Genomic DNA, 17,043 nt, shown 5'->3' on the forward strand with positions numbered 1-17,043 from the left:
GAAAACAGCCCTTTCAAAAGCCAAAAACACAGCATCAATGGGGCCAGATGGTGTCCCAGGCCGCGTCTTCCACGAACTACAGAACGAACTAACCCCCCCCACCTAAACACGCTGTTCAACCTCAGCCTCTCCACAGGCTATGTGCCCATAGAATGGCGCACAGCAATGGTTATTCCTCTCCACAAAGGAGGGGCCACAACTGACCCTGGTAACTATTGCCCCATAAGCCTGACTAGCCTGGTCTGCAAGGCTATGGAGCGCATCATCATCGAACTCATTAACAAAGACATTGGGAACCTCCAAACACTTGACCCGACCCAGTTTGGCTTTGTTAGGGGCAGATCATGCCTACTAAACCTGGTTGACTTCTTCGAGACAGTTACCAAGGCCATAGACGAGGGAAAGGTGGTTCACACAGCCTACCTTGATCTCGCCAAGGCATTCAACACCATTCCTCACTCGGGTATTATAGGAAAACTCAGCAGCCTGAACATAAACCCCTACATCACAAGATGGGTTGCCAACTGGCTTACAGACAGAACTCACACATTAAGAATAGCGGGCTCCAGGTCTGACTCTAAACCAGTCACAAGTGGTGTCCCGCAAGGCTCGGTTCTGGAACCCCTACTGTTTGGCATATATTTCTCAGAAGTACAGGCAAACACAGGAGGTCTATGGCTAACCAAGTTCACCGATGACTGCAAACTGGGAGCCATAATTGACTCTCCGGCTGACATGGACATCCTCCAAAAAGGCCTTACTGAGACAGACACCTGGTGTCAAAGTCATGGCCTCAAGCTAAATGCCAAAAAATGCATAGTCATCCCATTTGGGAAAAACAAAACACCCACGAATTACCTCATAGGCGGCAGCCCCCTTAATACAGAAGAGGTAATAAGAGATCTGGGGACCCAGGTAGATAGTAATCTCCCCTTTGACAATCATATTGCCATAGTAAACTCGAAACAGGCAAAGAAACAAACTGTAAAATCCAACAACAGGGACGAAAACCACAGAATGGCACCCAACCAAAAATATTCAAATCCTCTAATAAAATTAAGCGCTTTTCATTTGTCACAGTATGCAAACGTCTTCAGACAAATGAAGTCATATGCAAGAGCACTTTAAATATCAAATCAATTAACAACTCAATAAATCAATCAAGTCATTTAAAGGAGAAAATTCACTTAAAAGAATTTTCACAAACACCGCTGCACTAACTGACATTACAAATAAACACTTTTCATAGTAAACCTAAAACCACTCTCAAATTTGTGACGTTTAAACATTACCATTAAAAACAACGCTATAAAGTAACACTAAAGTACAGTGCTAAACAAGCTTGACTTACACCATGTTTATAATTACTGTAACTAAGATGTATTATCTAGTGAGACTCTTAAGATTAAGAATGCTACTAATTGAACAGCCTTCATTTAAACCAGGCACGTTGTATGCATTTAACCTGATCTGCCAATTCAACTCAAGTTCCTCAAGTTTTAGTAGGACCGGATCACCACAAGGGTTCTGAAATGCTTGGTGTATCACTATAAATTTAAAACTATGGTCATGGTACAGTGAAATATGTTTAGCCAAGGCATTATCTAGTTTGTGTTTTCTAATAGCGTAAGTGTGTTCGTAAATACGGTCTCGAAGCCTCCTCTCCGTTTTACCAACGTAGAAGGCTAAACAGGACTGGCACTGAGCTAGATAGACTATCATTCTTGAGTTACAGTTCACTCTCAAATTCAACTTATATTGTTGATCATGGACTTTGAATCTATTTGATTTGATGACGTGTTGGCAGTAATTACAAGCTTGACATTTATACATGCCAACTGTCCTACCTCGTCAAATTTGATGTTGTTCGAAAAAAGCCTTAAGGTTCTTGGCTTTCTTATATACTACAACAGAGTGGTCACCTACTCTCTGGAAAACACTGTTGTCACTCTTAAACATTGCCCAGTTTTTACACAAGATCTGGAAACAGTCTTTACTGTTAAGGCTAAAAGTTGTTATAAAAGTGACACCTGGTGTCCCAGATGAGTGTAAACTGTTAGAGACATTGAAAGACTGAGAAGGAGTATTCTCTGCTTCATCGTGTAAGATATACCTATTGTCCAGTATTGGTTTGTAAAAGTGTCTCAAACGTTTACTCGTGACCTCTTCTATAATCCCATCGACCATATATCGTCAGGGTAACCACGGTGTAAAAACATACTCCTTAAATGTAGACATTCAGCATGGAAATCCTTGTCTAATGTAATAATACAGGCTGCCCTGACTAACTGGCCCTTTACTATAGCCCATTTCTGATGGAATTGGTGACAGCTGGAAAAGTGTAAAAATGAGTTGGAATAAGTGCTCTTTCTATGAATAGTAGCTGTGAGTTTTTGAGTGACATGATCTTTGGACAATAAAATGTCAAGGTATGCTATGGTCTCCATGTTAAATGTAAAAGTAAACTTCAAAAACTGAGTGGTTCTATTAAAGTAGTCGACCACTGAGTCACTAATGGTCTTGTCGCCATCCAGTAGAATAAAAATATCGTCCAAATAGCGAGTGTAAAATATTGAGGAACTCGAGTTGAGTTGGCAGATCAGGTTAAATGCATACAACGTGCCCGGTTTAAACGAGGACTGTTCAATTAGTAGCATTCTTAAGCTTAAGAGTCTCACTAGATAATACATCTTAGTTACAGTAATTATAAACATGGTGTAAGTCAAGCTTGTTTAGCACTGTACTTTAGTGTTACTTTATAGTGTTGTTTTTAATGCTAATGTTTAAACGTCACAAATTTGAGTGGTTTTAGGTTTACTATGAAAAGTGTTTATTTGTAATGTCAGTTAGTGCAGCGGTGTTTGTGAAAATTCTTTTAAGTGAATTTTCTCCTTTAAATGACTTGATTGATTTATTGAGTTGTTAATTGATTTGATATTTAACGTGCTGTTGCATATGACTTCATTTGTCTGAAGAAGTTTGCATACTGTGACAAACAAAAAGCGCTTAATTTTATTAAAGGATTTGAATATTTTTGGTTGGATGCTGTTCTGTGGTTTTCGTCCCTGTTGTTGGATTTTACATATTGCCAAAGTAGTTAGGAAATCCTTCTATGTGGCTCATCTAATTACTAAGGGGTTCGCATCTAGAAATAAAGAGATTACAGTGCCCCTCAATTCGTCACTCATCAGACCCATCATAGAGTACAATGCCCCATTTGGGATGTACCTCACAAGACACTTCCAACAGCTTGAAAGACCACAAAAGCACCTCACCAAGAGGATTACTGGCCTCAAACATATGTCCTATGAAGTCCGACTGAAAAACCTCTGGCTGTACTCAGTGGCATATCGCTTACTCAGAGGTGATCTCTGCCTGACTTACAAAGCCATGTCCAACTCAGAATTGATGGACATGCTCCACCTAAAGAAATCCAAGTCACTGCGAGCCACATGCTCTAGTGAGCTAAAACTCACCACAACAATAAATAGAACATGCTGGAGGGATAGACTCCTGTCACAGAGACTCCCCATGCTTTGGAACAAAATTCCTAACTACATTAGGCAGAGCCCCTCACTAACACTCTTCAAGAGAAGCCTTGATGAGTGGATGGGTAACAGAAAATACACCCCTGGGATCACTTCATTGGCTCTGCTTGACAGAGGCTCAGTTAATTAATCAATGGGCGGCGAAAGCCGACACACTCTGGCTAGGATTATAAATGCCCTCGGGCAGATAGCCTAGTACCTACCTATGAACCTATGAACCTATGATAGTACCTAAATAAAAATGCATTTCACTCATGGCTTGTCAACCAGTAAGAAGTTTACATTTTTTCTTTAACAATAGTGTTTTAGAGTGCTGTTTTTCTCCTCTCAATTAAATATGCACATCTGTGAGTGTTTTAGCCTTGAGTGAAAAAAGATAATGTAATCAAAAGATCCATGGAGATATAAATTCTAACACGTAGTTCATGGTGTTCCGTTACCTGCAGTTTTGTACTTTTAGTGCAAGCATAGGATTGACAGGAATAGATGACAAATTGTAAGAAAACAAAATGAACTGAATTTAGACTAATGTTCTTGAAATATGGTTTTTACCACAGAAGTGTACATTAGTATGTGGTGTGCTTTGTGAGGAGTATTCTTTTAATCACATAATTCTTCTATGCATTTCATATTCTTGTTTTTTCCTGTACTTTTTAGCTTCTTGGAACTTGACAGACCCAAACTGAGCAAAATTCTTCGTACTGGAGCTTTTGTTTATCCATTCATTTTTGATAACATCCCTCTAATATACAGGGTAAGTTGCTTTTCCTTGCATTTCAAATGTACACTAATCAGAAGAAATTGTCTGGAAAGAATTCTGACAATTTAGCATTCATATTTGTGGGACAGTAGGGCAGATAGTATGACCATTTTTATGGCTGCAATTCATTTGTTGTATTGGCGACAAACAACACTTAGGTTTCCATGAGGTAAGACTCTAACCTGAGAAGTCAATGTCGTCTTGTGATTTCTGAGAGGTTTGTGTGATTAAGGTGAGTAGAAAAGCCTACACATTTGCTGCAACATATTGACTGTCTGGTAGAGTACAGAGTTAGAAACTAGGGCACAGTAACAAAGCAATTTAAGTCCAGAATGGGTTTAAAGACTATTAAACCTGCCTCCAGATCCCCCAGATAGAAACTCCAGGCTTCTGCAAATTTAACTAAATTGTAAAAGTACCTTTTTTAATTTACTGGTGAACCACTACTGCAGTAATTTATTTACCTGTCCCTTCACTTTCCTCTCGTTAGTTAATACATATTTGAAACTTGCTGTATTATAGTTTTGCTCATGGATGTGTTGACATTTTATTATTTTAAGGCCACACTTCATTTCTGTATCACATTCTACCTTGTATTATTTCACTCTTTCTATTTGTTAACTAGATAAGTTCACTGGCCATTTTCATGCATAACCACAATACAGAATATAAGAATCAGAAGGGTGAGAGACATGAAAGGGGTGCATGTGATTCATATGACAATAAAAACAGTAGTATACAATACTGAAACATAGGGTGGCAATGTAGGTATTTACGTTTCCAAGCTGACAACACAAATGCATTACTGACTGTTGTAATCAGCATTGTTAAGCTGTATTCTTATTGTATTATTTTTTCTGAACAGTGGTACTCTAAACTGGAGCTCAAGGCAGCTGAACTTTGCTCAAGTGAAGTGTTCCTTATAAAACACATAACATGGGAACAATTCCAGCCCAAGTAACTTCAGACAGGCACCGTTTCATTGGGATTTCTCACTTGTCCACCTGGAATGCTATAAGAAACAGGCTACATATAAACTTGAAGGTGTTAGGGGAAAAGGATACAGCACGGAGCAGCAAGAAACATAGTTTAGCAGATCCAAAGTATTATATGTTTGTTTATGCATCACAATACAAGGGAGGACTTTTACTTCACATTCCTGTTGCTAAGCATAACAAAGAAGCAAACTGTGTCACACTTTTGAAGTATATTTAGTAGAAATAGTCTAAAGAAATGAAAAATGCAAAAAAAAAAAAACCCAATAAAGCAACAATGGATCATATCAACCACTGTGGGTTGTTCCTATTAGTGCTTTCAGCTGTGAGACTTTGAGTGAAAGACTGTCTATTGCAGTAATACTTTTCTTAATCTAATCTAAGGGTATCTGCTGTAATGCCTGTCAGGATGCTGACTTGGAGACTTAGGGTTGTGACCAATCCCTATGAAGTTTTTAACATGATTGCCAAATACTGCTGGGATAATCAGCTGGCATGCATTACCCAACAGGAATTGATCCATATTTTAAATTGATATAGCTCTCTATATTAAATCTCTCTCCTTTTAATACAAATAAATACTATATTTCATTTGAAGTATTTACTAATTACATATATAAATACTGTACAGTTAGCTTTACCATTATACAACTATCTCCCTGATTAGTTCTATACATGAAAAAACTTCATTTGAATTAAAGAATTATAATAACTTTGAGGGGGATTCATAAAGGTTACTGTGGTGTGCACCTCAAGTAACCTTTCTGAATAAACAGACAGCAGAAGGACTGTGGCAGGGCTTTCAGTCTTTCTAGCCACTTTCACTCCTTTCCTACCTCTGAATCTTCTCATGATTCATATTATTTAACTTCACAAACCGTTTAACATTCTGTGGAAAAGTATTTACCCCTCCTTATCCTCATTATATTGCATTAAATTAGAAAACAGGTGGATCACAAAGTCAGTACCCTTTTGGAAAACAGGCATTCTTTAATGGGTTATTAATGTACAGGAAAAATCCTCTATCAAGTCTGAAACTTTACTGCAGCATATGAAGCCACGGTAAAGGACAGACTGAATGCAAATGACCTCCATGATGTTTTCTCTCACTAAATTGGTTGGTTTAGCGAGCATCAGTCAAAAAAAATAACACAAAATAAGAAATTAAACTGAAATAAAAAATAAAAAAATTACTGCAATAAGTTGTTACAAGACGCTGCCATTTATTCTCTCCTCACTTTCCACACTACGTAAAATGTGTTTAATGAGCACAGGAAAATAAATAAAACAAAACTAATGCAGTTAGATATATTAGAAGGAAAAGTGTGCTCTCAGTTGGTATGCCTTCTGTGTGGAGTCTGCATGTCCTCCCTATGTCCACATGGGATTTTGACAGCTGCACTCGTTTCTTCCCACATTCCAAAGACATGGAGTAGATGGCTGGGAGACACTAAACTGTCCATATGTGTGAGTGTGTTATGGAGGAAAAAGCAAGGCAGGCTAGCCACCTCATGGTGTCATCATTGATTGTCCCTGTTGATGTGACATCCTGACCCTATATTAACAAATGGGAAGAAGGGGTTATAATAGATGGATGGATAAATGGATGGAAGGATGGATGTGTATGAATGAGTAAGAGTGAGAGAAAAAGAAAGAGAAAGAGAGAGATGGAAAGTGTTTGTATATGTGTATGCAAATGACAGAGAGAGGCAGAGGGAGTGTGTGTGTGTGTGTGTGTGTGTGTGTGTGTGTGTGTGTGTGTGTGCGCACGAGAGAGAAAGATTGATAAAGCAAAGGTCCTGCATCAATATTATATTTCCAAACAGTAAGAAGTATTAAATATCAGACATGTTTTAAGTCACAGAGCAGAAATATGAAGTAAATTCATGGACATTCTTCAAAAATCAAAAGTATGTGTGTGTGTGTGTATGTGTATATATATATATATATATATATATATATATATATATATATATATATGTCTACTTCTAAATTTCAAACTTTCAAAATGTCGACTTTCTTACAGTCGAGACCTTAAGACTGAAGTTTTGAAAGTTCAAAATTTAAATAAAAAAATAAAAACAAAAACATTTCTTTACGTTTTTTGCTCCCTACACCCCCTGCTAATTAAATATACCAACTTTGCGACTGCACTACAGCAAGAAAAATTATAAATATACTGTTCTGTGCTATATAGGGATCTCCAATTAAATGGTTCAAACTTTTCAAAACTTAAGTTTTATGATCTTGACAATAAGAAAGTTGACATTTTGAAAGTTTGAAATTTAGAACTAGACCTATATATATATATATATATATATATATATATATATATATATATATATATATATATGCATCAGTCTGTACCTCTGTATGGGTGTGGGTATGCATGAGTTTCTATACGTATATATATATATATATATATATATATATATATATATGTGTGTGTGTGTGTATATATATATATATATATATATATATCTATATATGTGTGTGTGTGTGTGTGTGTGTGAGTGTATATTTATATATATATATATATATATATATATATATATATATATATATATATATATATATATATGGGTGCATGAGTATGTACCTCTGTATAGGTGTGAGTATCCATGAGTTTCTCTGTATGTGTCAGAAACTGTCTCTCTACATCTTTTACTGTGTGAATATATGACTGTGTGTGCATGTCTTGGCTGTATGTGTGTGTGTGTGTGTGTATGTAGACATTAAATACATAATTTATATGTTGGATGTAAAATACATCCTCCAACAACAACTGCATATCCTATAGCGACTACAAAATAATAGGTGGACAAACCATTTTACATAATATAAATATATTAAAAAAAAAATATATATATATATATATATATATATATATATATATATATATATATATATATATACTAATAGTGAAACAACTGCAAACTGCAGAATAATGCCCTCCAGGATAGGTGTGATTGAGGAAATAATGTACTTTTCAGGGCTGCAGTCCATTATTTCCCTAATAACACCCACCCTGTTGGATATTATTAATTGCTTAATGACAATCACCCAAAGATTTAACAGAAAATCCAACCCATTAATGGCCATCCTCACACCTGCTTTCCTACTCTACACAACCATGTTCCTCACCATGAATCTGGGTCTATATTATATAATTGAAGAGGCATTACAGCGAATGGCCAAATCAGCGATGTTTTTCCTAGTCAAAAAAATTGCTTGGTCATCAGCATGAATTTGCCCCTTTTCCCACTGTAGTGCAATCTCGGAACTGGCATATTTAGATAGGGGTTTGTGTGTGTGTGTGTGGGGGGCAAAGCCCCCCACTTTGAGGTGTTCTTAGTGATGTTTCATTTCTTGCTGGATCAGAGATTTTTTTCCCTCGGAAAAAAATCTCTGATTTGGCCATTCTCGTAATTTGCAGTTTGTTCTTTAGGGGTCGATGAAGAGGCATTCGCTGTGATGCCTCTTTGACTAGATAATATAGACCCCCATGAATCTATGTAACTGCCAACAGTCCCTCCACTTCTTTACCACCTGCCCCTCTAACGTCTTTCTTCTGCACATCCCCCCATTAGATACAGTCCACCTCTTCTACCCCATATCATAGTTGTTAGTATTACTTTCGCACTTTTAGATCCTATCTGGATTTCTAAAAAAGCAAAATGTTCTTGATATTTAAGAAAATCATGCCCAGATGTATTTTCTGTGACCCTTCAGTGCCCTCCATAAAACCCCATAAAGTCCAAACATTGGTGACTTTAAATGTTTCCCTTCACAGATGCCACCTGTGTATTTCATATAAGCTTGAGAAAAACCATAGTAATCTCATCACCTGTTTCCTATAAAAACCCTTCACATCTAACTATGTTAAGGACATCAGTTTTATTTTTCCCTGTAAATGCATGCTACCAAGGAGCTAGGAATCTCTGTAATTGTTTCTCAAGTTGTTTTAATAAAATATCTATTTTTGTTTATTTACTTCATTAACAATTTTTGGGCCACGTTCACAGACCATGGTCAGCCATGACCATGCCAGTGTGGCAACTACAAATTTCAATATACAGTTTCTGAAGACGTCTCATGGGAAAAGTGAGACAAAAGCACTCAGTCAATTAAAGCTGAAGGTTCCTGATGGTCATGATGTGCAATTTTATTTTGAATTTCAACATATAATTACCTCTGTTAGAGACAACTTAATAAAAATAATATAATAAAAATAACACAGCATACTAGTAGAAATATACCGACAAAATATAACATTTATCAATGGATACAGATGTAAAGAGAGAACAATTAATTCTGTTCACAGATTGATGATAGTGGTTGTCAGTGGTCATATGTAAGGATATTGGCCAGCAATTTGCCATATCCTCTAAACCCTCTCATTCTTAGTCAGAAATTTGACTAGCGCCCACTACATGATTTTCAGCACCTTTACTCCTATTTTAACATTAAGTACATATTTTAAGTGAGTCATCATATGCATAGCAATGACCTTTTGGAAACTGACTAGGTATCCATCTTTGCTTAAGGATTTGTTCTTGTTTTCAACTATTTTTCGCCTTGGTAGTAATTTGATCATTAGCCTGCGTAGTACGTCCTCCTTTCTTACACTGATTGAAGGTCCATATTACACCTCAGACCAACGGTCACTGACACAGAGAGGGATAACTTGGGAGAGAAGACCTAACTAGTCCTAAGACTAGGAATTACAGAGCAGCTTTAGTGTGCCATCCTTGTTGATGGCTCACTGATGCTTATTGTATGTCCTATATTCACCACCCCCTTGTGGCCATACACAGCATGCACATGTCTGATTCAAGGGAAATAATGCTGGCATTGGGTGCATGCTTCCACACTTTCAGACAAGCTACAGATTAACATACTAGTTGATAGGACTGGAGTGCTGCCACAATTTCAGACTGCTGTTGCACCTTTCCTCCACCAGGTGTCAGCATAACACTGAGTCCCTGCCTCAATCTCCTCCCCCAGTATGGGTAAGCAACTGCTGGTCACTATGTTCTTTTTCCCACAGTGACTTGCTTCTCCAACACCTGTATCTCTTAGTCAAAATCATGTCACCTAGAACATATTCAGAACTTCATCTCGCTGTACCACAAAGTCAGCTCTACCAGATGATTTCCCCTAAAAGCTTCCAATCTCTTTGCATTTGTCCTCATTCTTTACTTTTCTATTCACTACTGTACAGCCCCAGTTTCCTCATTGCTAATCTCTCCTCTTAAATATTTCAGTCTCCAGGCTAATAATTGCCACCCTTGTTACCTAACCCTGGACCCATATTATTCCTCACCATCACATCAGTCCCTTTATTTCTCGCCATCATGTTTGCAGTCCTTCTCAGAACCTTGACCATTTTATTTACACTCCATTCAGCTCTACATTCCATCCTCTGTACTTCGCATCTCTTCCTTCTTCGGCATTATTCACTATGATCCTCCCCACAAGTTAACCTTAATTCCAACTCCTCACCTCTTGACTCCTCCTCCTTATCCTCTCCTGCAGGCATGTTTTACATCTTCCTCATTTTGTCCTCAATTCCTTGAGCACCATTGTTCTGCTTACCCATACCTTCTGTGCATTCTACTATCATCTGCTTTTCTTTCCCCTCTTTTTATCAGTTTAACCTCAGGACACGTGCATGGTCAGAAAAATATTTTGCTTGAACAGTGTCCTCTATATACTCAAAGTGTTCCCTCTAGGTTAAGGAACAATCTAAATGACCTATGTTGTTTTTTCCTTCAAAGATTTGAAAAAAGCTCTCTGTTATATTCATTTCCCTCCAGGAATCTGTACAACATCTTCCATAACCCCTAACACTATACCCTAGGTACCTTGGTTTTGCATATCCTATTCCAGAATCTCAGATAAGCAATCTGACATCTAGCTCTCACTCCTATAATTATATTATGACACAATTTGTTTATGCCTTCCTTCCATTTCCAAATGATTTAGCAAACAAAGTTAGATTCTTAGTGTTCAGCCCTTTAAATACTCCATTTTTAATGTTTTTTTTTTCCATTTACCTCCCCACATCAATGGCCCACCTTTCTATTCTTTACATTCATAATATATACCCCTATTACTCTTGAATAATATTCCATCTCACACAGTCACTGATCACCTGCATGTAACACCTTTCGCCAAAGTTAGACAATTTCTGAGCCTATAGATTTTACTTCATTAAGATATAGCAACCCCCTTTTAAGCTTGTTTTAAATGCTTTCTCTCTAGGAAGGAGAGTTCACTGTCCCTCCTCTCGACATCAAGAACTTTAATCTAGTAGTTTTATGTTAGTTCCATTCTTACCCATTCTATCCAGCTCCTTTATTTGGATAAATTTGCTTTTTCACTGTAAACTGTGCTTTACTCTAAGATGTCTTTCCAAGTCTTAGTTTCTCTCTACCCCTTTCATTATGATTTCTGTAAATTTAATAGGTGGATGTTTAGACATTTCTTGGCATTCCACAGAACTGGATGCTTATAAGCAGTAAATATTCTCTAAGGTGATGAATTAGGTTTATTTTCACAGAAAATATGTTTTCATATTTTTTGCCCTTTAATGAAAACTAATGTTTATGTTTTTATGTTCACTTCATTTTCATTGACTCTTATTTCACATTGCAGTGCTAAGTGCAAGTCAAGTTTATTGAGAAGTCCTAGGGTTTGCAGTACAGTCCCTATTCTCCTTCTCACAGATTCACTTTCATTCTATTAAATGATACTAATTAAGCAGTGACAGTTGCAAAACCACACCCAACCCCCTTGTTCTATAGCCGGAATTATCTCCTTCTCCCCATTAGAGTATTAACTTTTTAATTCCTTTGTGTGATTTCTGCATAGCAGTGCTGATGGTTTTAATAGCAATATTTATTTACTTCCTGTCATCCTGAAACTACAAATCAAAGGAACTCTTGCCAGCTTTATATTCAGATCAAGATATTGTTGAAGTTCATACCTGATGCCACCTACCTGATAATTACCTAGTGCCAACAGTCAATTAACATGGATTCAGTTACTCAATACTCATTGATGTCCGTACATTCACCGCTGCAGTATTCATTACAAAAGGGGGATCCTCCTGCCGTGAAGCCCACCGTCCAGCTAGTTTAACAAAGTGTACTGTTCCTTTAAGGTACGCTGAATGTCACCTACACACTCCTTGTGTAGCGTAGGGCATAAAGGTGACGTTCATGTGTGCCACCCTCAGAACTCATTTCCCCAGTAGGAACAGCAGTCCAAGGAAAACCAAGGAGAACCTGCACATCCAGGAAGGAAAAAGACTAGGGGGATGGAGGGAGTGAATAGTGCAGCAGTGAAAGCGAGGACATCTACTGTTATGGTAAGATTTTACACAATTGTACTATGTCAGTACATTCATCGTTGCAGTATTCATTACAAATGGGAGAGTGCAAAAGCTCATCAAGAAACTTGGGAGGAGGAAGCAGCAGCAGATCCCTCTATGAAGCCATGAAGAATGTCATCAGCAAAACCAGCTCTAGCTCTGGAGAATCTTAACCTTAAACCAACATTAAAATATGACATTATAAAATGTGTAATCAATTCCGTAAATTACGTACTTTTAAAATAGGTTTGAAAGAGGCTTTTTCATTCAGCCCCTTCCCTTGTTCAGCCTTTAGCCTAATTATCCATCTTAGTTCAATAGTTTCAGTTATAGTCTTTATGTCCTTTCCATGTAAACTAGGTTCTACATGTATAACTAAAAATGTAAAAGTGTGTTGTACACTAGTATTAATAACATGTTTCGATAAAGCATTCTTAATGGAACAGATTCTAATGGTATATAGATGTTCCCTTATCCTATCTTTTAGCATCCTATCGGTTTTACTGATATAAAATGCCCCGCATTGTAAACAGTGTGCTAGATAAACAACATGCTGTGTACAACAATCAGCTGTTACCTTAAATACAAATTTGTACCCCGTATCAGGATTTTCAAAGCAGCCACTATTATCTATATAAGAACAGTAGTTGCCCCTCTTACAGGGTTGAGTAATATTGTTTTCATTATATTTATTACTGACTGTCTCTCTTGGGTAATATAACATCTTTTTCAAGCATTTCTTAAATCAGGGTGTCTCCCCCACTATTTCTTTAACTCTAGGATCCACTTTCAAAACATCCCTGTGCTTATTAATAATCCCCATTACCTTCTTGGCTTCACTTGTATAGTATAAAGGAATGCTAGCTTTCCTTCCTTCACCTTCATGAACAATTGTATGTGGGTGTGACGACCGTGCCCTGGCCCAGCAATCAAGGAGCCTCAATCCTCACCACTAGCACCAGGGAGGTCATCTCCTAGAAGAGGGGAAAGGATAACTAATACACACAGTAAAGTACAATTTCCCTTAAGTGCACACAGAGATCACAGTCAGTCTGGGGCTGCTTGCTCCCTTGCTCAACAGGTCCCCAATAAGACTCCCCACTGGCACAGCTATAGGGTCCAGGTCTCAGCCTAGCTGGGCAAGCTAACCTCTCTGTCCAACCAGTGCCTCGTGTTCCTGCCAAGTAGCTGACACACCACACACACACACACACACACACACACACACACACACACACACACACACACACACACTTTGAGATAAGTATTTATACAACTTCACAGACACTCCTGAGAAAGGCTGACACAGATTCTCCAGCTGTGACCCTTTACCCAGACCATACAGTAGTAATCCCTGCCACCACCCAGCTAATAATATCAGCTACTAAAAGGCCCTTAAAAGGGTGTCCAATTATTACTGTGCAATATTATTATCCAATGGTAATGTGACTATTCAGTCTAGGCTTATTGGAGTGGCTTATTACAATAAACTATATAAATATATAATATACTCTAAAGCATAATTTATCTCTACATAAACCAGCCACAGGAAGAAGGTTTTAAAAATATTTAATAATAAATAACTAAAATACAGGACAAAACTACTACACCACAGAGATAGCTAAGAGTTCAGAGATCACACAGAAACTTAAAATAATACAGTAGGACAGGTCTGATTTCAAAGAAAAATACCTAACTAATCTTTACTAGCTTTAACTGTTCCTACAAGAAATCACAGTGCTAGAAATTTACATGTGAGTTTAGGCAGAGTGCTGAGTTAGATATCCAAAATCAAAATGCTCTCAGTCTCTTGTGAGAAATAGTTTTTAAACATTACTAACAGACATGTCTCTAAGGCCCTCCCAAATTACATCATTTTTGACACTTAGGTTTTCACAGTATTCATATTGCATCATCTTAACACCTGGTCTGAGTTCTCAGGCCACAAACTGCATTATTTAGCAATCTAACACCTGTTCAGAAACTTACAACAATACAAGGCATTTCACATGTATATTCTAATAGAAATCAGAGCAGTAAAGCACCATCCACATGTAAATTCAGGTCATAAACTTTAGCCTTAAAACAATGGGCATGAAACCTTCATCCAGATGCACTAGAACCGAATTCTAACATGAAAGGGTCACAACATGCTTCACTGGGCCAGTAGAGTGCAATGCTGTCACATATTTTGCAGTTCCACATTTCACCGTATTCTTTTACACTCAAGAAACATGCCTGTATTTTACATTTATTTACAAATGCCAGAATTATATATCAGATTCAATTTGACTAGGCTGGCAGCCTTCACCCATCTCTCCCCAATCGTCACAGTGGGGGACAATTATTATATTCTGAAAAATACGGTCATGCAACATCCTTTCACATCATAGGAATTGTACTCACTATATCATTAATCGCAGCTTCCTTGTAACCTCTCATAAGTAATCTCTCTCTAAGATCAGATATCTCTGAAACAAACCCTTCCTCAGATGCATTTAACTTGGACGCTCTCATCCCTTGTCCCTTAATTATATTCCTAAGTATGTGTTTGGGGTGCATACTACTTCTGTGTAGTAATGTATTTCTATAACAAGGTTTCCTAAAGATACGTTATCTACTGAAGCATCCTTAAGTTTATGTACATAGATATCCAGATATTCAATTCTTGTGTCAGAATAAGTTATAGAAAAATTTCAAAAATGCAGTAATATTGTTTAAACAATTATAAAACTTCATCATGTCATCCACACTCCCTATCCACACACACACACACACACACACACACACACACACACACACACACAAAATCATCTACAAATCTACGATAAAAAGGGACAAAAAATCCTGAACAGATAGTCTTCCTCCCACATAACCATAACCATATTGGCATAGCTACTGGCACAAGATTTATGTACTAACTTCAGAGTCAGTACATATTAATGGAGGGGGTACAGTGAATGCAGGTTGTGGACTGCTGAATGTGAAGGAAATGTCACCAAGTTTGTGGTTCTTTTCTATTGCATTGATTACATTTACTTTGCTGTATGTGTGGTTTTTTGGAATATCTCATTATGTATTATGCCTTTTTAGGCTTTGCCATCTGAGGTTATAGATTTCAGTCCTGATTAGAATTTTATACTGGAACTCTATGCAATATATAGGACCCTACCTTAATGCTTGTGAGATTAAGTGTAGTGGACACTTTGTTAGATGTCTACAAAAAATGACCATAAATTTGGCAGTGTATTAAGTAGGGCAGTTGTGAAATTTCAATTAATGCAAAAGAGAAAGCTGTTGCAAGGTAAATATCAGAGTGAAAATTAGATGTTTACTGGAAGAAATTATGACAGAACAGTTTAGTTTGTGCAGGAATTTAGAAAATGAAATATACCGTAGGGCATAGTTTTAACTAGTGCTAGAGTCTGAAAGGCAGCAGAACAAAGTACTACATGTGGTACAGAGGTCTATACCGTGATCAGTAATATAGAAGTAAAGACTGCAGTGGATGCAAATGCAGAGAACATTGCATATGGACTTGGACAAGTAGTGGAAACATGATGTGTCACAACATTATTAGAATGGGTATAGATCTATGGTAAGATTTTTTAATAACCCTGTTGAAAACTTGAAAATAATATATAGAAAATGGTATGCGATATTTTTGTTTTGAAGTTAGTACAGAGATGGTGAAACTGGCATGCGGCTCTAGTACAGTGGTTTATTTCTCTTTTTCAGCTCCTGTTTTGCTTTGGAGAAGACTGCAACTGGAATGCTGCCATCCCCATTCACTGCCACCACCTCTTGTTTGCATTTCTGACTGGTTTCCTGTTCTCGTCCCACCTCCCTGAACGCCTAGCACCTGGACGTTTTGATTTCATTGGTAATAATGAACCTCTGCCTGCTTAGCTGCACTTATTAGAAAAGTGTATTTAACTGTTACAGACAGGGAAAGTGTCTATAAAAATTGTTTATGAGGTGGTCATGGCTGCTAGTGCGCAAGTTGCATTCCTGTAGTCAAAGATACAGGGTTTGATTCCTTCCTTCTCCATTTGTACATGATATGAATCTGTGCCAGTCACTTAACCAAACCATCCTGGGTTGCTCCTGAGCAGGGAGACTGCAGTGTGCTTACCTGGTTAGCAAATTGATAAAATTACAAAAAATTATTTCCACTGAAGTTGATAAGAATGTGTAGGGGAGAATTTTGGTACTTTTTTATTAAGTAGTCTGTGTTAGGCAAGTTCAGGAAGCTTAACAAATTATAGTTTTTGCCTTTTGTGTTTCTTCGTCTCATTTGAGTGAAGGATTACCATGTTCTTTTCATCTGTAAATGGCCAACTGGACATATCTTTCTCAGAT

The 17,043-nt window shown here is 37.4% G+C and overlaps 1 protein-coding gene across 1 annotated transcript in view; it reads left to right on the forward strand.

Annotated features, from left to right (window-relative positions):
* The window catches only part of LOC122808224 (membrane progestin receptor delta-like), a 64,283-nt gene extending 47,246 nt beyond the window's left edge, over window positions 1-17,037 (forward strand). Inside the window, exons 3-4 of the mRNA XM_044079186.1 lie at window positions 4,206-4,302; window positions 16,420-17,037. Of these exons, the coding sequence (XP_043935121.1) occupies window positions 4,206-4,302; window positions 16,420-16,590 (268 nt within the window). The 3' untranslated portion in view covers window positions 16,591-17,037. The remainder of the gene's footprint in view (window positions 1-4,205; window positions 4,303-16,419) is intronic.
* The last annotated feature ends 6 nt before the right edge of the window (window positions 17,038-17,043 follow it).

Source organism: Protopterus annectens, chromosome 8.part0 (genome assembly GCF_019279795.1).
Source record: "Protopterus annectens isolate FY-2018-M chromosome 8.part0, PAN1.0, whole genome shotgun sequence".
In the NCBI taxonomy this organism is placed as follows: Eukaryota; Metazoa; Chordata; order Ceratodontiformes; family Protopteridae; genus Protopterus; species Protopterus annectens.